Raw genomic sequence first — 14,786 nt, 5'->3', positions numbered from 1 at the left:
TGTTCAGTGGATAATGTGAGATTCTGGGGGGTGTTCAGTGGATAATGTGAGAGTCTGGTTCATCTGGGTGTCAAAAGCAGAGGCACGGAAGACCTTTGAAGGCTGTGTGGGCCCCTGTGCCCAAGCCCGTGCATGCAGGTAAAACTGAAAGCCCATACACTAACCAGGCGAAGAAGGGAGAAATTAGTTCTTCAGAAGGCTCCACAGCCGAAACGTTGTTTTTCTTCTCTTTTCAGCATTTACTGGTTCCTTTGCAGCCTACGTGACCTGATGCAGCTCCCACTTGAAATTACTGCATGTTGACCAGTGATTTTACTGGGCTCCTCCCATGATGCTGCAGGATACCCAATGGCATTCAAGAGAACCACTATTATTGCACATAGCCTCAACTAATTGTGTGCCTCATTTCTGTAATTTTGTGCACCTAAATCAATTTAGGTAGGTAGCATTGTCAGCATGTGTAGGCTGCAAAGGAACAAGTAAAGGTTTTGAAGAAGGCTCCACAGCCAAAATGCTGCATCTCTTGCAAGGCACTATAAATAATATTTAAGATCTAATACATGCAGGGCAGTGAAGGACATCCTAAGTAATCCTTCAAAAAGTACCTTGTGCTTATTTTTAATGATCGTTTTATTTTACAAGGGATGCAAAGCTGAGAAGTCTCTCAAAAGGAGGCCAAATAATCCACAAAAACAAGTGTTTGTTTTATGGAGCAAGGTAGAGAGAGGCAGGAAAATCTCCAGGAACACTGAGCTGCCCAAGACAAGCACATGAACTAGAGGAATGAAAGGCTGGAACAGTATTTAGCTTAGGCCAACTAGAATGGTGAAACAGGTCAGACAAGAGCCTCCATATACCACCCCCTTTTCTGTGCTGTATATAAGAGTTAAATAAACAAATTAATGTAAAAACGCTTGAGCACGAAGCTAAATTTACAATACAAATGTGTTCTTATGTAAGAGGCCTCTCCTTACGAAGCACTGTAAAAAAACATCAGCAAAAGCAAGAAAACGCGGCCGAAAACAGTTATTAAAACAGCACATCCTTCCAGGGAAACCTGCGGTTATAGAACAATCCAGTGCTTTCGGTTTTCTGTTGGGACTGGTGGTAGAGAGCCCCTAATTGGACTCCACACAGGAACTTCAAAACGACTTAAAAAATAAACCAGGTTTGAAAGTCCAAATGCTTTTACCCCCTCCACACAGAAAACAGACTCGCAAACTGGGAAACCGGGACAGCCCGGAGCCACTGTCGGGAGCGTCACTGCCCGAAACCGGCCATCGCCATACGCCCCTTTGTATGGATTCGTCACATCCGTCACATGGGATTGAGGAAGTTCTTGCTAAGAAAGTAAAAGTTTTTTTTTCTCCAGTTTAATTAGTGGTGCATTAAAGTCTCCTAAAAAAGTTATTATCGGAACGTTGCGTTTCCTTTTCCCTTCCTGGGGACTGTGGCGTTTGATCTTTCGCGTTTGTTGGAAGACAGCAGGCTCAGCTTTGTCGGCCCCTTCTCATCATTCTTTAAGATGAAAACGGGGGGAGGTTACTTTGACGTTCTGTTTGGCTCTTTCTTTTAACATTTAGATTGTCTTTTAAACGTTTGTGCTGTGACGGACATGGGAGAAATGAGACTTACGCTGCGCGTTCTGTGGTTAGTGTTGTTTTCGAGGACGTGTTGCTCGCACTTAACTTTTCCTCTGAAACTGTTCGCCGGGAAATTTAATTCGTCTGTGGATTTAGATTTGACCCCTTTGCAGAAGAAGAATGCCACTTCTGGAGGACTGTCGTTGGCTTCCGACCCTACTGGACAAGTGAACTTTTTAGATATGTTGGGGAATTTAAACGGGGACTCGGGCAGAGGCTATTACATAGAGATGCTAATCGGAACGCCGCCGCAGACGGTGAGTTATTGAGTCTTTTCAACTTCTTATTTTGCACCGTTGTTACCAGTGAAAATGCAGTACAGTACTTTGTGGTGTGTGAACCCCTCCTGTGCATTCTCATTTTCAGCTCGTATCATTCTCCTAACAGTTTAGAATGACCTGTCTAAACTGACAAATTACATTTTGATAGTTTTTTTTTATTTGCCTTTCACTGTTACGACTCTGGTGGAAGTCAGCATTTCCGTGGGCATCTTTTGCCTCGTTGGTACAGTATAATCTATTTTTTGCTTTCAAACATTCAAGCTGCTTTACATCAGCGGTCGAAACGAGTAAGTCATTTTACAGTTAAATTAATGATTAAAGATAATCGCAACTGGATATCTGGCATGTATACAGTTTCCCCCCCTAAGGCAATTATAAGTTAAGTGCTTTTAACTCGGAAACGTAGCGAAACAAAGCTGTACAAAGCTGATTACTGAAGCAATTCAAGTTACTTTTTTTCACCCATCTGATAAATAATCTCTGCCTGCTGTTGTTTCATTTTGGGTCATTGCCCTGTCATGGTGACTCAGGCCAGAGTTCCCCTTGTTGTGTCGGAGCTCAGCAGTGACCATGGACATGGAAAAGAGAGTTTATTAGTGGGGAGGACAAAGGATGAAACAGATGTTTCATCAGAGGTGTCCTGTTTCAAAGTAAGATCCTATTTGTAAAGTGTTATGAGAGACATGGTGCTCAGTAATGTGTATGAATAGGAAGAAGATAGCCAGCCACTGGAGAGAAAAGAAACTGGGGTGTGCACTGATCTGATAAGGTTAGGCGTGGGCTCAGCATGTTCTGGGTGCGTCTTGGAGGTCACAGGTTGGTATGCAGCTCTGGGCTGGTAAAGTCTTCTTCTTTTTCAATGCTCATTAAAGCAGTCATGTATACGTAGAGGCCATGGAGACTGCAGTGAACTGCCACACCTGAGTGCTGGACCAGCTCATGTGGTCAGTACAGCCAGTATGTAGCTCAGTAGTTTATTGGATCAGTGAGCTACTAGGTAGAAAAAGAGGCTGACTGGCCTCTTGTTTTGGGACCTTTCTTGAGTTCTTTTACATCAGTAGAGCTTGTCTTTGTCCAGGAGCAGTGAAGTTGAGGGATTTCCTGGTAACAGAAATGTCAACACTTGCTTCATTTGTGTTTGGTCTGAAAACAGACTTCGCCCTTTGATCTTTGGTGTGAAAAAATGCAAACAGAAAAATAATCTGCAGCGAATGAGTTTTAATATCTTCCCAGCAAGCACAGGAGTTTGCAGAGCAGTAAATGCAGCCTGGGTACCCTTCTTCACAGAAGTGCAGTAGAGTACAAGTGTTGGTCCAGGTCTTGTGCTAGGGCAGAGGCAGGAGGGATTGCTCTGCGCTGGCCTGGAGCTGCGATGGGCTTGTTTCTGGCCACAGTCGGGTCATGAGGTGCTGCTGTGCCCCCTTCTCCAGTACAGGCTGCGCAAGCTCTCAGTTCAGCCTCACATGAGCTCACATGAGCCCACATGACTCCCTGCAGGCCGCTGCGGTGGAGGCAGCTGATGAGGATTACCCACACAGGCCTGAAAGGAGCTTTCTTTTCTTGACGGGGGTCTGGCCTAGAGCAGTGTCTTCAGCTCTCACTCTGGTTCCGTGGAATCCCTTAGCCTTCCCCACTGTGCGTTGTTCCCCAGCATCTGGTGATGCAGAAAGTGTCAGTGCTGAAAGACATTGGTTTGCTAGAAACAGTGAAATAACAGGTCAGAAACCATGTAGCTTTAGTGTCTGAGCAGAGCCTCAGTGCGAGGCCTGGCCCAGTCCAGCCCCCCACCCTCACAGAGTTTCAGATTGACACTCCAGAGAAGAAACTTGTCTGGGCATCACCCCATGGCTGCTGTTGGCCCCCTACCCCTGGAAAGCTAAGAATGAGCTATGGGGAACCCCACCCCCAAAAAAACGTTTGCAGCCCGTAATATTAACTCAGCATAGCTGTGAAACTGCATCTGCATACTGTATAACCATTTCAGCAGAGCCCTGCTAGTCCTGGTCATACCTAGTTATATTACAAGGACTTTCATATTTCAAAATCAGTGAAATTGTATATGCTACACACACACACACAACAAATGTTGTAGTAAAGTCATGAAAAAGGATCTGTTCTCATTACTTTTCTACAAGGTTCATTAGAGGAACTGTAAGCCGATGTGTCACGTGTGTGGATGTTGACCACTGTAACACAGAGCCTCTCGCTCGAACTGACAAGCGCTTGATCGGGTCAGTAGTCATCAGAGAGACTGGGATCCTTCAGGCCATGTACTTTTTCATCATTTGAAATAAGTTTTAAAATTAAATTTCAAATTTCAGAGTCTTTATCTTTATTAGAAGATCTGTTTTGGAGCAGGACAAACTCCTATATGAAGTAATCATGTTTTCAGAAGAAAAGTCTGGATTAGGGCTCTTGTAATCTGGATTTCAATGAGTTTCACTGAAGAAGTGAGATATTCTGCACTGGCCTACTTTTATCTTTGGGGGGGAAGAAGATGAATCCCTTATTTTCTTTGTCTTTGGCGTACGCAGCTAGCATTTTTTCACTCGTCTGCTGCCTCTACACAAGCACTGCGCACCGTGTCTTTTCTCTGACACTCTGCTAGCCTGTACCCTCATCGCCTCTGCGCGTGCTGGCTGGGACGGCGCATGCAGGATGAATTGGCATTTCAAGGCACTGTTTGTCAACACTCCAGGTTTCCTTGCTAACACTTCTGACACGCTCAGGCTGCAGAAGAAGGCAGAAAGCAGTCCTGCCCGTGATGTAATTAAGGATCCTTCTGCTAAACGAGCCAGCATTCAAATGAGCCGCTAATTGCCACATCTGTTAACCCGTTGAAGAGGACGAGGTGTCACTGGAGTGTTTCACATCTGCTAATTGGTACAAGCAGGTAGCAGATGCCTCCACTATGACTGAGTGGCTGCCAATTAGCGGCGCAGCTCAATGAGGGGTGATGAGCCAGACGTGATCGCCGTGGTGGTGGGAGGCTGGAAAGAAATGAGAACGGAGCTCCCTGTCAGCCTGTCCAGGCCTCCCACACATGTGCAGGAGTAGCCCCTCCATCTTGCAGCTGTAGGCCAGTGCAGGAAAACGAGCTCTTCTCTGTGAGCCTGATCTGTGTCCTGGGTAGTGCCACTTTTTCAGCGTAGCAACTTGATGTCGTTTCTGTGTTTTTTTTTCTCTCTCTTTGGCACACACGAAGGTTTGCTGTATTTTTTTTAAGTGGCACAGGAGCGCTGTGAGGCGCTGTGTTCTGATGAGCATCGAGATGTGCCTCTCACTAGCACTCCCACTGCCTGCGCTCCATCTTTCCCAGTTGAGCCTGCAAGGTAACCAGCAGGACACCCCCGTCCTGCCGGCTTCCTCTCCCCTGTGGCGGCAGTGCTGCTCGCGTGGCGCGCAGCCCCTTCTCCGATGTTTGTTCTTCATCAAATTAAAGCGGTCAGCAAGCAAGTTAAATAGCCTAACAAGATTTAAGAAAGCACTTATCTGGAAAATAAACTCCCTTGCTGAATGCAGCAGAGGAACACTAAGCCAATAGCCCTGTTAATGATGAAAAATGCTTTTAATGTTCCTTCGGTGTCTGTAACTGAGATTGCTATAGTGTGTTAGCTCATTAGTTCCTGCTTGTTGAATTGGCGCTGGAGATGCCATCTCTTCAGCTGCGCGGTGTAAATACAGCGGTACTGTCTGTTTTTTATGAAGTGTGGAAATTGCATCGGATTCCTAGATAGTTAAAACGTTTCCCCTGAAAACAATTTATGTACAGGTGAATTGTCTCATTTGCAAAAGTGTCTGGAAGATATTCTCTGGACAATGAGTAAATTCAATATAATATTCAGTGTTAGTTCGTTTACTTTTAACCACCTTGAATGGTGATAATATAAATGTATGTCTTAACAGCAGTGACAGTCTAGATCTGTACAGTACAATGAGCCTCACGGTGATCAGGAACCATGCGTTTGTGTTTCCTGCACGACTGCACTAACGGTTGTTCTCCCCTCCTCTTTTGCAGCTGAACATCCTGGTTGACACTGGAAGCAGTAACTTTGCCGTGGCTGGTGCTCGAGACCCCTACATCTCGCGCTTTTTCAATTCCTCTCTGTAAGCAGCACAAGGTCTTCGCCTTTTTGTATTTGAATTATATTTGTATACTGTCATTCGTCCAGGAAGATAACACGTTGTGCATATTACTAGTTTCAGCTTCGCCGAATAATTTTGTAGCTGATTTCCACAGACATTACCAGTCTGTGATAACTGAGCCTGGACTGGGAGAGGGTGGTCACAGTGAGCGGCTCCGAGCCCTCGAGAGAGGCAGATATAAACAAGGAAGAGACACACTCTGGGCCTGGAGTGCCAGAGTAAGCGATCTTTCAGCTAGGTGGATGATGGCGAACACACACAAACGCAGCAGGAATAAGGTACAAAACCACTGCTCTTTTATTTACGGTGCAAGAAAATAGAGCAAAAAAGCAGGCAACCACATACCGCAGAAACAAAAGCTTAAGCTCCTCTTCGAGCTACTTACTAGGTGCCTTCCCAGGGTGCCTTTCTGTCAGGGCTGCCAGGCAGCTAAGCTGCTTATCAGCCTCAAGACAAATTCTGCCCGAAACCCGAAAGTCACGAGCAGGGTCGCCAGTTCCTGGTCAGTCGCCTCCTTCCCCCTGTGGTGAGGCTCGACCCTCAGTGTCCAGATGGCAGATGCTCACCAGCCTCAGACGCATCCGCTCCCTGGTCTCTTAATCCTCACCTGTCCAATTGTCTTCTCTCCACTGGTCGGGTGACCAGGGGCAGCAGCTCGCTGGGACCGACCTGCTGCTCATTGCGTCTTGATGTGTTGTCTGAGGTGCAGTTCCTTTTGTCCTGGAAGACGTTCTAGTCCTTGCTGTCTTATTTTCAGCTCCAGTACCTATTGGCCAAGTGGGAGGACAGTGTCGGTGAGATACACGCAAGGCAGCTGGGTGGGGGAACTCGGCACCGACCTCATTTCCATCACGAAGGGAACCATTAGCGCGATCACCATCAATATCGCCACCATCCTGAGCTCAGACGGTTTCTTCTTGCCTGGGGTGAAGTGGCAAGGCATTCTGGGACTGGCATACCCAGTGCTGGCTAGGGTAAATGGATGCACTATTTCCGTGGTTATTGTAACAGAAAACCACGTCAGTGTCTGTCAGTGCTTTTGCGTTTTATTTTCCAGTGATAAGGACACATGGCTGACGTGCATTGTTATGCGAAGGTGTGACAGAATATGGAAAAACCTGTTATCAAAAAGTAAACTTGGGTTGGGTTTCCTCACCTTACTGTATTTCAAAGCCTTATGGAGGCAAAACTATGCTTTCTGTTCAGCATTCTGAAAAAAACAGAGTATTGTACGAATTATCACTTAGATGTTTTCTAATGAGAAATGCTTTTTGCAGTATTTGATTGGACTGTTTAGGCTTCAGGTACAGGCAGATCCATGTTTGGGAGTATCACATACTTGACATATGTGATAATTCAGCTGTATGAATGCTCTAAATTAGAGTTTTCAAGCAAGGATTGTCAGTTTTTTTTACTTGTACTGTTAATTCTGTACACCCTTTACAGTCCAGGTAACCTTTATCTTGGTGTTGGCTTTTGCCTAGATGAGTTTGCCTGTATGCAACAGGTTTGATCTGATATTTATACAACACGTCCTTAATCATGGTGGGGACAGACGTAAAGTGAGTTGTCCAGTACGTTACTGTCTGACTCTGGAGACTGTACTAGAGAGATTGTACTAGAAAGGAGGAGGGGCTCCATGTCTTGTCCTTTAACTCTGCCTCTGTCTGTCTTCCAGCCGGACAGTTCTGTGACGCCTTTCTTCAACTCCGTGGTGAGGCAGACTGGGATCCCGGACATCTTCTCTCTCCAGATGTGTGGGGCGGGAGTGTCGGGGGGCAGTGATGCGGACGCTGCCAGAGGGAGTCTGGTGAGCAGTCGGACCGGCGGCTCTGATAGGTCACCCCCAGATCTGCAGCTTTAGACCCTTGGAGCACTTCCGCTCTGACCTCCTCAGCAGGTGGTTTGTTCAAAGAAGCAGTTTCAAGGTCATTTAAAAATGAAAATACCCACAACCCATAGCTCTCGGGGCATGCTCAGGGGTAGCGGGTGTGAAACGAATGCTCCCAGGTGGCCAGTATGATCTGCTGACTCCTCGGTGTCGACGGATCCAGAGCCTAAGCTCATGACCTGCTCTCTGCCTTTGTGACACAAGTGCAGAATATGTCTCGGACGACAGTATATTTTTTAATCAAATAAGCGACAGTAACCTGCCCCGGCAGGTTTCCCTCGTTCCCCCGGTCTCCTGGGCTGCGAGCTGCTGCAGCAGGCCTCTGTGAATCTCATTAGCGGACCTGAAGGCCGAGCCTCTCGTGTCTCTAAGCTGGGCGTTGGACGCAGTTCAGAGGGTCAAGGCAGGACTGCGAGTCACTGAGCGAAGAGCAGAGGAGGAGATGGCAGTTCAGTGCAAGTTTCCCCTGTCGAGCTCCCCAGATATACCAGGAGTCACAGATGCGTACCAACACTTGAAACACAAGATGCGAGTGGGATATTCAGAAGTGCTAAACCAATTAAAGAAATATGAACCACAGGGGGGTAATTCCTCATCTGCAGATGATAAACTTCACATGCATTGCTGTACTTATTTTGGTGTAGTACTGTACCATTGTTTTATTCTAATGTTATGGCTAATTCTTCTGGACACACTCTTCTTAAATCCTATAAAGATATAAACATTTTTTCCATTTAGTTTTATAATGTGTGGAAATGACTTTTCCTCACAGGTTGCAACTAAACCCCAATGCTTCTGTTTCAGATCATGGGTGGGATCGAACCACTCCTGTACCAAGGGTCGGTCTGGTACACCCCTGTCAAGGAGGAATGGTACTACCAGGTCGAAATCCTAAAGCTCGAAGTTGGGAATCAGAATTTAAACTTGGACTGTAAACAGGTACAAATTTTACTCATTGGAGGAAAGAGTTACCTGCACAATTTCCAAGACAATACATCCATAGTTGTCCTTTTCCTTTTGTTTTACAGCAATTTCCTCTTCATTGTTACCATTATGGATAAAATATGACTTTTGTGTACCACGCCTAGTTGTCCCATTTTCAAATGCACTTGTGCCCTCTGGTTCGTCTTTCACTGTTGATTCTGCTGGGATGACTTCGACAGAGCCGAGGAGAATTTTGAATGCTTGAATCAAGTGCCCCTGACCCTCCTCTGCGAAAGAGTAAAAATATTCAGTGCTTTTAGCCTGTTAGTGTGGGGCATTCCTCTGAGCCTGAGGATGCATCTGGTCACGTCTTGTCATGAGTTTGGACAATGAAGCGGAGCTTTTCAGTTTTCAAGCACAACACACCTCAAGCAAAAGAGCAGGCAAAAACACAAACACTCCGTCCTAAATATCTGGCTAAGAAACCGTGTGAATACGTCTGCAGTCACAGGAGTCCTGTTCGCTCGGGAAGTTCAGTAAAACCTGCTACATTTCCGTGTTTCTTTTCCTCTTCTCAGTACAATGCTGACAAGGCCATCGTGGACAGCGGGACCACACTGCTTCGGCTTCCCCAGGACGTCTTCCGCGCGGTCGTGGATGCCATCGTCCGCGAGGCCCTGGTAGGATTGTGGACAACGGCTTTCCTCCAACCCTGACTGGGACACGATTTCAGTTGTGTTTCTCACAACCTTATGTTGTAAAGAGAAGTTTATAGTTTGAGAAAAGGCTAAAGACTCATTCTGTGGAAAACGGCAAATGAAAGGGAAAAATAACAAAACTTGCCTACGTGTTTTGACTTGTGTTCTGCGTTTAATGGAAATGTTTTACTTTTCCAGATGCTTTGTACAGTAGGTACAAAGGTACAGTTGGTGCTTCTAAATGCTCTGTTTGAAACTATAATAGTGCTAAATGGAACTACTTAAGTGAATATTTATTCTCAGATCTTAAGCCTTCAAAGCTGTTGGACTATTTTTGCTTTCACCTGTAATCCATTGCTGGAACCAGATGAGTACAAAAATAATTTGTGGTACAAGTCTTGCAATTTAGACTTAATCCTAAGAAAAGCTTACTGTATGTTATGTAAGAATCTAAAAAAGTACAAGTTTTAAAATCCCATTTAAAAAATGCTGTACTGTTTTTGCTGCAATACGTTTTTATGTTTTGCTTCTTTGCAAAACTAAAATTATAAGCACTCTGATTTATTGAATTGACTTCCATTGTGATACTTGGGAGCTTGAGTGTGTGAATGTTTGAATTCACAAGGCTTGAATGCATGAGAATAATTAAGAATGAAAGAGGGTGTGATAAAAAAAGATATAATAAGAGATAAAAATTGGACCTGTTTTAGAGAATTGTGGTTTCTCTCATTGAAAACAGCACCGTCTGCTGTCCATAATGGGAGCTGGCATGAAGAGTTGTAGACTGCATATCTAAGGGATCAGGGATCTGTGTCACAGTGCTGGGCAGTGTACTTCACTGCAGGACCCTCCCAATCTTGTCAACAGATCCAGGACTTCTCTGACGGATTCTGGACCGGCACTAAGCTGGCGTGCTGGATGAAAGGAGAAACACCTTGGCCGTTTTTCCCCAAGATCTCCATCTATCTGAGGGCCATGAATGCCAGCCAGTCCTTCAGCATCACCATCCTGCCCCAGGTAAGCAGTCAGAGGAGGAACAAAGCCTCCTAAGATCTTGGTGCCACAGACTCAGGGGGAAGGGGTGTCTGGTTTCGTTGGCTGTCCATTGAATTACAAGGGAGATACTTTGAGCCCAAACCACAAGGTTTGAGAGTTTGAAAGGTTAAGAAAACAACAAGTCCGTGGTGAAGCAGGCTTGTCTGGGATGGTAACAGTCTGAGGGAAACTCGTTCAGTCTGTGCTCGAGGAGCCTTGGTCTCTGGGACTTGCTGACAACAGCGGAAGTGGGTCTGTGAGCTGTCAGCATCCCCACACAGCACTGCTGAGGCCTTTCCTGCTGGTTTTATATCCTGGCGTAGACGTCTCCTGCCTGTACACTTGGGTATTATCCTGGAGTGAACGCCAGTAGAGACGAGTCTCGACAGCACTGTGCAGTTGGGAAATTGTGATGCCTTCATCTTAGATTAATTTATTCCAATTCCCTATGGAACAGTTCTCTCTCTTTATGCATGCTTCTTTTAGAACAAGAAAAAAAATCTTAAACTGAAATGTGATCAGTAATCTGAATTTTTTTGTCCTGGCTTTCCACAGGAAGAGCCAGTTCAAAGTCTATTAAGTCTCAATATGATACAGTGAGAGTGCTGTACATTAAGTAGGTGCTGTATTTCCAAAGTGATGTAAATCATGCTCAGATTCAAAAACATTATTTACTGCTGGTAACAGACTATAGATCTGTAGGCCACATGACAAAGGAGAGCTCACCCTCTTTAGTCTTTACCTAGACCGCTGCTGTAAACATGCTTCCCTAGTCTTCTCCACCTTTCCGAAATCAAGGTTTTTGTTTGCGGATGCAGATCGCAGTCACTAGATGGCAGCCACACTTCACATAAAGAGGACAGCAGAGGGAGAGGTTTTGTATCAATGGCAAGGTTTGTGTTGAAAGAACAAAGCCTGCTTGTTTAATCTTCTCTTTCACAATTTAGTTACTATTCAAGCAAAGCCATGGCTGTGAAGTCTGTGAATTTTGAAACCTGTGTCTTTGCGCGGGTGTCCCGGGTTACAGAGGAGTCCCTCAGTGTCAAACCAGTGTGTTTTGCTCGCAGCTGTATATCCAGCCCATCACGGAAGTGGGCAACGCTCTGGAGTGCTACCGCTTCGGCATCTCCTCCTCCTCCAGCGGGCTGGTGATCGGCGCGACCGTCATGGAGGGCTTCTATGTCATCTTTGACCGCGCGCTATCCAGGGTGGGGTTTGCCCTGAGTACCTGTGCAGGTGAGCAGCTGTCCAGGTGGGGTTTGCCCTGAGTACCTGCGCAGGTGAGGGGCTGTCCAGGTGGGGTTTGCCCTGAGTACCTGTGCAGGTGAGCAGCTGTCCAGGTGGGGTTTTCCCTGAGTACCTGCACAGGTGAGGGGCTGTCCAGGTGGGGTTTGCCCTGAGTACCTGCGCAGGTGAGGGGCTGTCCAGGTGGGGTTTGCCCTGAGTACCTGCGCAGGTGAGGGGCTGTCCAGGTGGGGCTTGCCCTGAGTACCTGCGCAGGTGAGGGGCTGTCCAGGTGGGGTTTGCCCTGAGTACCTGCGCAGGTGAGGGGCTGTCCAGGTGGGGTTTGCCCTGAGTACCTGCGCAGGTGAGGGGCTGTCCAGGTGGGGCTTGCCCTGAGTACCTGTGCAGGTGAGCAGCTGTCCAGGTGGGGTTTGCCCTGAGTACCTGTGCAGGTGAGCAGCTGTCCAGGTGGGGTTTGCCCTGAGTACCTGCGCAGGTGAGGGGCTGTCCAGGTGGGGTTTGCCCTGAGTACCTGCACAGGTGAGGGGCTGTCCAGGTGGGGTTTGCCCTGAATACCTGTGCAGGTGAGCAGCTGTCCAGGTGGGGTTTTCCCTGAGTACCTGCGCAGGTGAGGGGCTGTCCAGGTGGGGTTTGCCCTGAGTACCTGCGCAGGTGAGGGGCTGTCCAGGTGGGGTTTGCCCTGAGTACCTGCGCAGGTGAGGGGCTGTCCAGGTGCGGCTTGCCCTGAGTACCTGCGCAGGTGAGGGGCTGTCCAGGTGGGGTTTGCCCTGAGTACCCCAGATGAGCAGGAGGTTCATGCCAGATACATGACGGCCCGGGTAATACCCCTCTCTCCAGTGTAAATACGAAGCGATGGACAGGTTTGGCTTGGGTGATTAAATATAACTTCAGCTGCTCTCAGAAATGTTGGGTTTGGGTTGTGGGAGCCTGGGACAAGCTGCCCCCCCCCATGCTGTTGTGGCTGATGCACAGACTTCCTTCTAGAAGTTGCTGGATGAGATCTGCAGATCAGTTAGTTACAAGCAACCTGTTGTATTGAATGTTTTCCTCCAGCTTGTATCCTTTCTTCTGACTACATAAAAGATGTCCTTTTGTTATAAAATCAGATGATCTGTAGAGCTGCACAGTACTGACTTGCTCTTTAAATTCTGGCCATTTTATTCTGGGAAGGGAAGGGCTAAATCTCCCCAATCTTCCCTAAATCTTGGTTAGAAGCACCTGCCTGGACGTTAATTGCGTGTTGTTCGATGCGTGTCCTTGTTCGACAGGAAGCAGTGGGTCCCCAGTGTCGGAGATCGCAGGCCCCTTCTCGGCGCTGGATGTCTCCTCGGACTGCGTGTCTGTGCCAGTACTCCAGGAGCCGGTGCTGTGGATCATCTCCTATGCGCTGATGGGCGTGTGCGCCATCGTCCTGCTGGTGCTGATCATCCTGCTGCTCCTGCCCTGCCGCTGTCGCCGTGGGGACGACCCCGGAGAGATCACAGACGCGTCGTCGCTCGTCCGGAACCGCTTCAAGTGACGTGGAGGAGAGAGAGAGGCCGAACAAACGCTACTGGTTGTACTTGGGAGCAAGGCTCTTCAAGGAAAGAGACTGGGGGGAGAACAACGATCAGCTGTCTTCCTTTTGAACTGATGATTGCACATACCACAGGCACATATATCCTCACTTTACAAAGTAATAGTGTTCTTGATCAAACACGATCATCAAAGACACCCAGAAAGGTCCAGATGGCTGGTCGACCTGGCCTTCACTGTTGGTATTTTCACTTCTCGCAGGCGAAACATGTGATCTGGTGATGTACTGATATTCTACTTCACACCCTGTTACAAAAAAGCACTGTACTTCTGTGGTCACCTCACCTAAATCTGTACGTAAGTGACAGTTGCAGTTGCTGTAAACTCAAGGTAATGTTAAGTATCTGAAGGAAACCAAAAAAGAGACTTTTGGATTAGGTATTTCCAAAGCAAAATTTAATTAGAAGCTTCCTTGCAAACTGCATTTAAATTTCTTGGTACTCCAGTTTAAAGAAGCCAGCGTTGGTTTAAGTCAAAGCTCTGACACTTGTTGTGACACACCTGCCATGCAGTTGTGCACTGAGAGACAAGCCTCTTTTCTAGTCTGGGTCCATTTGTGTTTCATTAAAACATTTCTCTGAACACTCAAGATCACGCTGCTCATTCAACAGTCTGGAAAGTTAATAGAAATGTTTTAAGAAAAAAGCTACTGACCTTGTTATAATATTTAAAATATATCTTCATCTTTATAATATTCAATCCAGCCCCATTATTTTCTGATTTCCTGAATTTCGTTCCTTAAATGTTTAAATGAAGGAAAATGTAATTTAATTTAAAAGCTGCAGTTTTTTTAAACTTATGTTTAATAAAAGAATGTCAATCAAAGTTTTTGACTTCTAATAAGATGAGATATTAAAATCTGTTCATTCATTTTAAAGGTTGTTGGTCTGACACTATTGTCCATAGCCACATTAATGACTGCAGATTGTGGAGCTGAAAATTTAGTTAACACTCTTTAAGTTGAGAGTTTATTCTGTGTCCTCTCAGGTGTGTTCCTGTCCATCTTATTTTTAGTAATGTTCTGAAGATAGAGGGAAAACCGAGAATAGACTAGAACCCGGGCCTCCGGCGTCACTCAACAGGGACCCAGCCTCTGGAGCTAAAGGGAGATCTCTGCTATTCACAGGGAAGGGCGGTGACGTCACCGCGCTGGTAAGCCGGCTCTCACAAGCAATGGAGGCCGTATGCGTTGCAATACTAAGCAGGAAATGTCAGCACTCAGACACAGGACGTGCGTCCTGACACAAGCTGCTGTGTTGGGTCACACTTGGGGCAATTTAGCCTCGCCTTCTGTGGGCAATCAAGAACGCTAACTTCCCAACAGACTGGGTCGAAACTCGGCATGAGA

General features: G+C 46.6%; 1 protein-coding gene across 1 annotated transcript; it reads left to right on the top strand.

The window, feature by feature from the left end:
• Positions 1-1,296: 1,296 nt before the first annotated feature.
• On the top strand, positions 1,297-14,315 carry bace2 (beta-secretase 2). The gene is made up of 9 exons (XM_088638371.1): positions 1,297-1,900; positions 5,943-6,031; positions 6,828-7,044; positions 7,749-7,880; positions 8,766-8,900; positions 9,464-9,565; positions 10,451-10,600; positions 11,686-11,854; positions 13,132-14,315. The coding sequence occupies exons 1-9, from the start codon at positions 1,616-1,618 to the stop codon at positions 13,380-13,382; spliced, it is 1,530 nt and encodes a 509-aa protein (XP_088494497.1). The 5' UTR covers positions 1,297-1,615; the 3' UTR covers positions 13,383-14,315.
• The last annotated feature ends 471 nt before the right edge of the window (positions 14,316-14,786 follow it).

This window comes from Lepisosteus platostomus, chromosome 7 (assembly GCF_059453375.1).
Source record: "Lepisosteus platostomus isolate fLepPlt1 chromosome 7, fLepPlt1.hap1, whole genome shotgun sequence".
In the NCBI taxonomy this organism is placed as follows: domain Eukaryota; kingdom Metazoa; phylum Chordata; class Actinopteri; order Semionotiformes; family Lepisosteidae; genus Lepisosteus; species Lepisosteus platostomus.
Note: the sequence above shows the minus strand (reverse complement) of the source record. Positions and strands in the feature narration are given on the sequence as shown.

Excerpts from the sequence above, each read along its gene's own strand:
- bace2 (XM_088638371.1), top strand. The coding sequence starts at position 1,616 with ATGGGAGAAATGAGACTTACGCTGCGCGTTCTGTGGTTAGTGTTGTTT. Across the intron at positions 8,901-9,463 it reads TAAACTTGGACTGTAAACAG|TACAATGCTGACAAGGCCAT; the intron begins GTACAAATTTTA and ends TCCTCTTCTCAG. Across the intron at positions 11,855-13,131 it reads TGCCCTGAGTACCTGTGCAG|GAAGCAGTGGGTCCCCAGTG; the intron begins GTGAGCAGCTGT and ends CTTGTTCGACAG.